Source organism: Balearica regulorum, chromosome 1 (genome assembly GCF_011004875.1).
Source record: "Balearica regulorum gibbericeps isolate bBalReg1 chromosome 1, bBalReg1.pri, whole genome shotgun sequence".
In the NCBI taxonomy this organism is placed as follows: Eukaryota; Metazoa; Chordata; class Aves; order Gruiformes; family Gruidae; genus Balearica; species Balearica regulorum.
The window spans coordinates 53045942-53056662 of NC_046184.1; the positions used below are offsets into that span (position 1 = coordinate 53045942).

General features: G+C 40.4%; 1 protein-coding gene across 1 annotated transcript; it reads left to right on the forward strand.

Moving 5' to 3' along the window:
* Window positions 1-335: 335 nt before the first annotated feature.
* On the forward strand, window positions 336-9157 carry ACTR6 (actin related protein 6). The gene is made up of 11 exons (XM_075749448.1): window positions 336-613; window positions 1231-1348; window positions 2851-2919; window positions 4243-4366; window positions 5180-5315; window positions 5404-5460; window positions 6171-6269; window positions 6457-6535; window positions 6714-6885; window positions 7796-7934; window positions 8726-9157. Exons 1-11 carry the CDS (start codon window positions 546-548, stop codon window positions 8853-8855), a joined length of 1191 nt encoding a protein of 396 aa, XP_075605563.1. The 5' UTR covers window positions 336-545; the 3' UTR covers window positions 8856-9157.
* The last annotated feature ends 1564 nt before the right edge of the window (window positions 9158-10721 follow it).

Consider the following 10721-nt stretch of genomic DNA (forward strand, 5'->3'; position numbering starts at 1 on the left):
TTCTCACAAAGCGATTTTCCTCCACCACCTTTTCTCCCCGATGCGCTGGGTGCCCGTGCGGCAGCAGCCGCCCCACTGAACTGCCAGGGACACCCGCGACGCGCCCCGTGAGGGCAAGGCAGGGGCGTCTGTGACTCCATACACACCGGAGAGGGGCTCTCGCGTTAACGGCCCTGTGCTCGCCGCTGCCCGGCGGCCACCCCTCCCCACCGCCCCGGACCCCCTGTGTGACGGCGGCGCGGCCCCCGGACCCGGTAGAGGCTGTGGGCGCAGGCGCACTAGGGCCGCGAGGAACGGCCCGCCCGTTTCTTTGGCGAGAGCTTCCGAGTCACTTCCGACCAATAGCCTCCGCAGCACCGGCACCACGTGAGCGGCGAGCGTCTCGCGCCAGAGGCGGGTTCGCTGCCGGAGGTGTTTCTCGCGGCACTCCTGCGTCCCATCAGGCAACGCGCGGGCGCTGCTCCTCCGCTCTATGGTAACCATAGAGATCCACGGCGGTGGCGGATCAATATTGGGACGGCGGCGGCCGTGGCGCCGTGGGGAGCATGGCGACGCTGGTGCTGGATAACGGCGCCTACAACGCCAAGATCGGCTACAGCCACGCGAACGTCAGGTGAGGGCCCGGAAGAGGGTGGGGCGGGGACCGTCGTCCCCTTATCCCTCCGCCGGCACCCGCACGGCATACCGGCCCTCCCGCCGCTCTCCGCCGGTGCCTGGGCGGGCGGGCGACCGCCGCTCATCTCCCTCACCCGCCTCACCGGCGAGCAGGCAGCCAGCGCGCCTGCGCTCGCCGCCGAGAGCCCCCGCCTGGCCCCGCCCCTGCGGCGGGTGCTGGGCTCCGCCCCTGCGGCGCGCGCCGACCTGCTCGGCGGGACCGTTACAACGTCCCTCAACCACCCATGGAGGGGGTGTGTGTGTGTGTGCGTGTGTGGGTGTAAGTCCCTGGGGATGGCGGTGCCTCAGCACGGAGCAGCCCTCGGAGCTCTTTTTGTTGGGCGAGGGGCGGTGGTAGCTCAGTGCAGGGTTTGGTTTGGTTTGTTTTTCCAAAAGGTGCCTCATCTGCACCGGAGGTGTCAGAAATTAGAGATTTCCCTCGTAACCAGCTCCAATAAAGTGATAAAAACCACAATACAGCAGCAAAACTATTACTGAAAGCATGCTACATATGAAAGTAAAGACAATGAATGTGTCTTGTATCGTGATGAATAGAAACTTTCCAATCTTTTCCAGCGTCATTCCCAACTGTCAGTTCAGATCAAAGACTGCACGCTTGAAAACCTTTACAGCAAATCAACTGGATGAAATTAAAGATCCCTCTGGTCTTTTTTATATTCTCCCTTTTCAGAAAGTAAGTAAGATATCCTGAGTTTACCATTATAGCCAAATGTAAATTGTTTTAAGGAGTAGTTTTCATACAATATGCCCCAACTGCAGGGTTATATGTAGTGTCATACAAGAATCAAATTCAGCAGTGTGAAGTTTAACAATCATAGAATCATTTAGGTTGGAAAAGACCCTTAAGATAGTGGAGCCCAACTGTAAAGCTAGCGCTGCCAAGTCCACCACTAAACCGTGTCCCTAAGCACCACATCTGTGCATCTTTAAATACCTCCAGGGATGATGACTCAACCGCTTCCCTGGGCAGCCTGTTCCACTGATTGACAACCCTTTTGGGGAAGAATTTTTTCCTAAGAACCGATCTAGACTTCCCCTGGTGCAACCTGAGGCCATTTTCTCTTGTCCTGTCACTTGCTATTTGGGGGAAGAGACCGACACCCACCGGGCTACAACCTCCTTTCAGGTAGTTGTAGAGAGCAATAAGGTCTCCCCTCAGCCTCCTTTTCTCCAGGCTAAACAAGCCCAGTTCCCTCAGCTGCTCCTCCTTAGACTTGCTCTCTAGACCTTTCACCAGCTGCATTGCTATTTGGATGTGCTCCAGCACCTCAGTGTCTGCCTTGTAGTGAGGGGCCCAAAACCAAACACTAGACAAGGGGTGGCCTCACCAGTGCTGAGTACAAAGGGACAATCACATCCCTAGTCCTGCAGGCCACACTATTTCTGATACAAGCCAGGATGCTGTTGGCCTTCTTGGCCACCTGGGCACACTGCCAGCTCACTGCTGGCTGTTGACCAACACCCCCAGGTCCTTTTCTGCTGGGCAGCTTTCCAGCCACTCAGAGAACTGGCCCCAGTACTGAGCCCTGGGGAACACCACTTGTGACCAGCTGCCAACTGGATTTAACTCCATTCACCACAACTCTGTGGGCTCTGTCATCCAGCCAGTTTTTTACCCAGCAAAGCATACACCCATTCAAGCCATGAGCAGCCAGTTTCTCCGGGAGAATGCTGCGGGAAACAGTGTCACAGGCTTTACTAAAGCCCAGGTAAAAAACATCCACAGCCTTTCCCTCATCCACTAAGCGGGTCACCCTGTCACAGGAGATCGGGTTAGTCAAGCTTTCATGAAGCCATGCTGACTGGGCCTGATCACCTGGTTGTCCTGTACGTGCCACGTGATGCCACTCAAGATGATCTGCTCCATAACCTTCCCTGGTACCGAGGTCAGACTGACAGGCTTCTGTCAAAGAGAATAATGTATATAGGAAACACAATTTACATATTGGTTTTGTAGTGTAGTAATTAACATATTGATGGGGAATAGTTATAACATTCTTTATCCTATGTAACATTTATTCCTTAGCATAGAAATGTGAATTCAGACATTTTAACTCAAATTTCTTCACATTACCAGTCTATCAATCACTTGTCATTTTTGGATTTCTAGTAAATTTTTTTAAGTATGATTTTTATTTCTGAATACTGTGATTTTTTTTTCCTAAATTCCTACAGGGTTACTTGGTGAACTGGGATGTCCAGAGACAAGTTTGGGATTACCTTTTTGGAAAAGAAATGTATCAAGTAAGAGCATTTTTAATTACAGATTTTGTGTAGGTTAAATTTGACTAATGGAATTAGCATAAGTACATCAAATATTAAATAGAAATGAGTTTACTGTTTTCTTGGAAAGTGTCATCAATTAGAAATCACAGGGATTTATTTTTTTGCAAACTGAAGAAAATTTTTACTTTGAGCTCTGGTGTAGGGATTTAAAAACATTTAAATTTTTTAGTCTTGTGTGTATTCATACTTAGTTCAGTTCACATATGTTAAGAAATTCATATCAATATCACTAAGAGTTCAAGTTAGTAAATAATAATACTAATTAAAGACAGATACAATGTGGTTTAGAGATCAAGAAACTGTTGATGAAAAAGAGTCATGAGCCAACAGACATAGACATTAAGTAACCATCTTTAGCTAAGCATTTTCTACCTGTGAGTAAATTAAGTGTACAAAATATAAATATCTGATACTTAATTTTTCTCAGAACTGGATTTAGCACAAGAAGTGTAGTAAGGCCTCCCTTTAATTTTTTTCCTTTTTTGAAATTATATACTCTGAAAGTTTTTGGTTTTTCTGTAATACCTAGGAAGCGGAATGGTACTGAGAATGAAAGTAACGTCTCAAAATATCTTAGTCTCTGTACGTAAAAATACACATTTTTCATTTTAGTTTTGGAACTATATTCAATTTAGTTGTGGTTTCGAGGATAAATTGGGTTTAATGCTTTTTCATGAATGAAGACTACAGAGAGATACAGCTGGTAACACATTTAGAGCCATATCCAGTTATGATTGAAGTAACCCTCTGAAGTCCTCTCTAAAGGAGTTTGAGGTATCAGTAAATGTGGAAAGTCCAGGATCTTTTGCTGGCCTCATTAGAGGTCACTGGGAGTTTTATTATCGATTCTACTTTGCACAGGACTTCATCTTTGTTATTAGATAAGTAATTTTGTGATGCAAGTGCAGAGCTGTTGAAGAGACTTGCATTCTGTAGTTGACAGGATTAGTGTAAAGTATCTTACATTAGTATTGGAGTGTTCCTTTATGGGTATCTCTTTAAAATGTTGGATTACAATTAGTAGGGATGGTAACAGGAACAGAATATGTATGAAGGTGTTCCCTTCTATTACGTTTTTACTCATTAATTTGATAGAGTTGTACCACTGCTCATCAAGTCTTTAAAAAAATTAAAACTTTCTGAGCCTAGCTTCTAAAAACAGATACGGCAAGTGGTAATCATGTCTTCAAGTTTACATGATCTTCAACTGTTGCAAAATATGGTAACGGAGTATTAACTTCTAAGCTTTGTGTAATGACAATCTTAATGTATTTTTCATAGGTGGATTTTGTAGATACCAATATTATTATTACTGAACCTTATTTTAACTTCAGTTCAATACAAGAATCCATGAATGAAATTCTATTTGAAGAATATCAATTTCAAGCAGTTCTTAGAGTAAATGGTAAGTGTGACTCCTTCTAGTTTGCATTTATATATTTTGAAGGTTAACCTTGTAAATAAAGAAATAAATAAGCAAGCATGCATCTGTACACACACACACGTGTATATATAAAGATAGTAAAGAAATTACTTCATTTCCTTCCAGTCTCTTGAGCAATATGCTCCTATATGTACTCTAACTGGATTAAACAAAAAAATTTTTTTTTTTTTAATTCCAGCTGTACTCTTACACTATTTTCTTAAGAGTGTCATGGTATATAATTAAAGGAAATTTTGAGGAGAGTCAGGATAACAGAGATAATGGATGGGTTTTGAAACAGGATAGTATTTGAGAAAGTCTACCTAAAATTTGCATGAAGTCTTTGATAGCTTTCCTTTTTTTTGGGGGTGTGTGGTGTGAGGTTTTTTTGTTTGGTTTTGTTTTGTATTAGCAAATAAAATGCAGCACTACAATCATGAAATGTATCTTACAAGGAATGTGTAAACAACATCACAACCCTTCTGAAAGATAGCTGGACATAGGATACTCCTTTAGATAGGTTTGATAAATTGTGGTGTGATCAGTCTGCTTGGACTTTAGGAGACGAAACTGAACGTGGATTGGAATTTCTGAAAAAGAATAAATAGGGACATATATGATACTTAATTTTATCCACTGTCAAAATTAATTCATGTGTTGGCTGTAGTATTATGTATTAGGTCCTGGAAGTCTGTCAAAGGCATTTAAAACGCGAAGTGAGTACACTTTAATACCGATGTAAATTCTAAAAGTGTCTGTTCATATAAAAATTGAATGAAATTTTCTGTATTTCAGCTGGAGCTCTTAGTGCGCACAGGTATTTCCGGGATAATCCATCTGAGCTATGTTGCATCATTGTGGATAGTGGATACTCTTTTACACACATTGTACCTTATTGTAGAAGTAAAAAGAAGAAAGAGGCAATCATCAGGTAAACTGCGGTATATATTTTCTAGATTTGTTTGCTCTGCCTGAAGTTAATAATGATAGAATTCTTTGTGTTACTCTTTTTTCTGTAGGATTAATGTTGGAGGAAAACTCTTAACCAACCATCTGAAAGAGATAATATCTTACAGGTAAAGCATGCTGGTCATCACCTTGAGACCTGGTATGAAATGAGCTAGAAGTTTGTGGGGATATTCTTACTGGTTCTGTGAATTTTAGATTAAATGCTGTTGAAAGGAGAAGGGAATTTTCGTCTGTTATAATCAGCTAGCTGCCGTCTTGAGCTTAAGTTCAAGATGAATTAAGATGAGCTTAAGCTCTTTGAAGAATTAGGCTGTTAGTTTTTAAAGTGGCAGCATTTTTGAAGTTCCTGAGGCTACCTGTGCGTTCACAATTATAAGTCCTTACACATTTAATTATAAGTCCTTACGTGTTTTCTGAGATGTCTCAGTAGATAGTCAGTTTGCTAACTGATTCTATCAATACCACAAATAAAATTCAATAGGATCAATTTTTCATTAGAATCCTTTAGCTTGGAAGTTTATCTAGGTAAAGGTCTTTGCTAGTAGAGCTAATTGCAGGATTATGGCTATACTTGTTATGAAGGCATTGGGCAAATGAAGGTAGATGTTTGTATTTATTGAACTGTGAAATAGGAAAATATTAAACTCCAGCAAGCCAGGAATGCTTTTGTAAATTGAATACAGGTTTTAGGTACTGAGACAGTAGCTTTCTGTGATTTGAAAACTCTGGTCGCTCATCTTCAGTGGAAATCTGGACAGGTAATGCTACGACTTAATTATTCTCAAACTTGTGTGGTTTTGTTTTCTGTTTTTCACAGGCAGCTACATGTTATGGATGAAACGCATGTAATTAATCAAGTGAAAGAAGATGTGTGTTATGTTTCTCAAGACTTTTACAAGGACATGGACATTGCCAAGTGCGTATATGATGGTATTAAATGTAACAGTTGGTACTTAAGAATAATCTTTTTATACAAACAAATAAAACTATACTCTTCATTGGCAAATTTTCCCGTTAAATCAAAGGAAGTCTTGTCAGTATAAAATAGTTGAGATTTAGAATTTGGTCTTTACTCTGTTCTATTTTACGTTCTTCTCTTTCAGATTGAAAGGAGAGGAAAATACTGTAATGGTAGATTATGTTTTGCCAGACTTCAGCACAATCAAAAAAGGATTTTGTAAGGTAGTGTGATTTCAGATTTAATACAAGAGTATGTATGATTCTTAAAAGATTTGTTGATAATATGACTTAATGTAGAATATACTGCCTGCCTCTGCAGTACATGAAAAAGATTAGCTGAATACTTCAGGATGTAATTTCTTTTCTTAAGCAGTGACTACTATTCATGTCTTTAATTTAGCCAAGAGAAGAGATGGTGTTAAGTGGAAAATACAAGACTGGTGAACAAATACTTCGTCTAACAAATGAAAGATTTGCAGTTCCGGAAATACTCTTCCATCCTTCGGATATTGGCATTCAAGAGATGGGAATTCCTGAAGCTATTGTTTATTCTATTCAGAATTTACCTGAAGGTACAACCTAAAAGTATTTTGAAAAGTGTGGGGGATGGGGGTGGCTTGTGTTGTTTTGGTTTGGGAGTTTTTTTGTTATTGTTTTGGGGGTTTTTTTAAACATCCAAAACCTCTTAAGAAGCTAGTACTGCCAATATGCCAGTTACTAAGTTGTGAACTATTCTGTCTGCTGGTGTGTGTCATATACTCCAGAACTGATTGTCTACAAGAGACTCTGTTCAGCAAACACAGTTTTGTGGTGATTCATTGATTGGTTTCTACTCTTGTTTCAGTTAATCGCTGTAGACTCTATTCTTCTTAACATCCTTTTCTAATGTGACCTTCTTTGATGCTGATGACGGAATATACTTGAAATTAGTTTTAGTTGTGTTTTAAAATATCTTTCTTTACTGGAAGAAGAGAAAAATGAAACTGACCCAACTTAGTAATTTAAGCATCAAAGTATAAAACCTTTCTGACTGCTCTGTCAGAAGTAATACTAAAGCTTTCATTTTATAGATGATGTACATGTAATGAATGTTATTACTACAAAGACAACTTTCATAGGTTTTATGATACCATATAAGTATGGCAGCTTCAAGACTATTATTTTGTACTCTTAAAAAAATTGTATCATTTAAAATCCCTTTTGAAAGGGGAATTGCGTTGGCAGACATGAAATTTAATCAGCATGAAAGAAAACAGTAGTTATCAAAGCCAAATTATAAAAATCACGAAGAACAGAGGATGATTGATCACTTTCTTGTATTTCTCAATAAAACTATTTAACTGATGCGATCATTAAATGATGATAAAATTCTTCTATGCATATTCATAATATTCATTCCAATTCATAAAAAAATTGGGAAAAAAACCCCTTTAATTTTAAATATATATTCAGTCTTTACAGATTTACTTATTTATGTTACAGAAATGCAGCCTCATTTCTTCAAGAACATAGTTCTGACTGGGGGAAACACCCTTTTTCCAGGCTTCAGAGATCGGGTTTATTCTGAAGTTCGATGTCTTACTCCAACTGATTATGATGTTTCTGTTGTTCTTCCTGAAAAGTAAGTCCTAAACTGTACAGAACAAGCTTTGTCTTAGCAGAACGAACTATAAAGTAGGATTTCTTTTGCTGATTAAAAAGATAGATTGACTAAAGGGTTTAATTTAAATATTAAGTGAACAAAAATTGTACAAAAAGAATGTTTTAAATCAAACAAAATAAATGAGAGACCACCTGCTTGCCATGTACTTTGGCTAATAAAGTTAAGCATATAAGTGTTTCCAGGATCAGGCTTTTTATTGTAATCAGATAAAGAAGACTGTATTGTCATTAAGTGGATACATCAGCATGCAAGATTAGAGTTTTGTCTTTTACTTAGAAGAATTTTCAGCATCTGAATGCTGCCATGTCATTATTAATGTGGCCACGTCACGGATTTGGAAGGGGCAGTGTCTTTGCAGAGAGAGAGTATACAGTTGAGACAAAGCAAGTCTATCTTGAAAGTACAAAAAAATCTTCACTTTTTTTAAAGTATTATTAAAGAGTATTTTTACATATTATTAAAGAATCATTATCTGTGCAAAGTAAATGCAAAGACATCTCCACTTCCTGCCCTCTTCACACCTGCCTCCAAAGAGGCACTTGCTTTTTATAAAAAGCAGTCAGTTAGCTCTGCTAAAATTTCAGATTTTGTCTCATAACACCTCTGGAGCTGGATGGTTTGATTTAGCAATCAAAAAATATATTTTTATATAGGTATGGGTAAGTAAAAGTCTTTGAAATCATCACTGCATATTTCTATTTTAAATGAACTTACATATGAGAGTAACAGTAACTTTGTTCATTTTTCAGCCCTATTACTTATTCTTGGGAAGGTGGGAAGCTCATTTCTGAAAATGATGATTTTGAAGACATGGTAGTAACTAGAGAAGATTATGAAGAACATGGACACAATATCTGTGAAGAGAAATTTGATATATAGGTAGCATAGTTGGATACATTGTTTTTCCATTGGTTTACTCAGAATGGAATTCTTTGAAATACAACCTGTTTTCTGCCAGTAGGACTGTGTTTTAGCTTTCCTGTATTTAAGTGGGTTGGGAAAAATAATTTTCAGAGTTTAAAAATAAAGTTTTACAAGCCTAATACTACAAAGTAATATGTTCATTGTCATTTCATTATGTTATGTTCCCTTCTTTACTGATGGCTTCACTGTATTCTTACTGCAGAAAACCTCAATGCATGAGGCAATAAAAATATTGAATGCTTGTACTGGTGTGACACTAATACATAGTGAGAAGAAATCAAGGGGTTTTTTTATTATTATTGTTTTCAAAATGAATAGTATTCTAACTTGTGCATGCAATCGAATGGACATTGAACACATCTCAAAAGGCCTCTTTGAGATTGCCTATCCTAAAAAGGAATACGTGAGGTTTATTTTTGGTTATTTTAGTGCATAGTCGTAAGAGGAATATGCTTGAACTGTGACCACTGCTATTGAAAGTATACTTAGGCTTTGAGAAAAGAGTAACTTGAACAATTCCTTTCTAAAAAGGGGCTTGGGGTTTGTAGGTTGTGGGCTTTTTTTGTTTGGTTTTTTGTTTTAAACAATGGCTGAGCAAATAAGCTTGCTGGCCCTCCCCTTGCCTTTCTGAAAAGGTGACATCAGAAGCTGTCTGAGGTGAACAAAGCTTGCAGCTGTGTCCTAGGTAATCCCATCTGTGTCCTAGCCAGGCACTCTAGATATAAACAAATGCCCCAGCCTGTACTTGCTATTTGTGTTTACAGAGCAAAGGTGGCCTCAGAAGCCCTGTTCCTGTGCCATCAGTCCATGCAGCACTGCAGCAGGAGGGAAAGAGCATGGTACAGGCTAATGGCCAGATAAAGCCACGGAGGGCTGGCCTCACAGGGGTGCCCCAGCTGGCTTGCTTGGGTGCCAGGAGGGAGGAAGGTGCTCACACAGGGGGATAATGGACACACAGGTGCCGACACTGATCTGGACCTGGTGCAGCTGGTGGCCACAGGGCCACTGCTCTTTCGTAGGGCTGGTGGTATTCGGCAGTCTTGGATTTGCAGAGGTCTCAGCTGCAATCTCCTATTCCTTCTCGTCTGCCTCCTCTGTGTTAAACCTGTAACCGTACTTGGCAGTGCGCTTTCCTAGCTTGGAACAAAGAGCACTGACTTACTCTGGCAGTCGGTGGCAGGGATCAAGCAGGGGCTTCACTGGATTTCATGCCCCTGCACTGATCCTCCACACGGTGGGGCACTTCAAAGCACAAGTAGATACTATTACGTTCATGAAAATTTGTTCTTTGGGATATTGTGTAATTGATGTAGTTGAACCGTCAGAGCTGTGAAGAGGGGGAACAAAAGTCTGCACCACCAGCCCCTGGGCTTACTGATAGCGTTAAGATAGCCTCATCTCTGGCTTCCATTTCTTTTCTACTTCAGATAAGCACGGGGAGTCAGAGCCACCTTGTTCTGATCAACATTCCAGATTCTCATGAGCTGCTCCTGTTGCTGCTCAGAGGTCTCAGCACAAGGGCGATATAGAAGAGAAGCCAACACTCCAGAGAATGGGAGATCTTGATGATAAGCTGCCCCAATTAAATATTTGTCTGAGATGATCTTTCTTCTGCAATGTGATCTTTTTTACTTTGGACTGCCAGCTCATGGCGGCTAATGGGCTGAAAGGCATGGAAGAGGTACTCTCCTCCTGTTCATAGCTACATGAGTTACACAGGAGGCAGCAAGGGTATTAGTGCATGAGAACATCACCTACAAATTCTTGGATACAGCTGGTGTATTACTCTGTGCAAGAAAATACAGGACATCAATAAGTCTA

Coding starts and splice junctions, on each gene's coding strand:
- ACTR6 (XM_075749448.1), top strand. CDS start 546: ATGGCGACGCTGGTGCTGGATAACGGCGCCTACAACGCCAAGATCGGC. Junction 614..1,230: donor TACAGCCACGCGAACGTCAG/GTGAGGGCCCGG, acceptor AATCTTTTCCAG/CGTCATTCCCAACTGTCAGT. Junction 6,886..7,795: donor TATTCAGAATTTACCTGAAG/GTACAACCTAAA, acceptor TTTATGTTACAG/AAATGCAGCCTCATTTCTTC.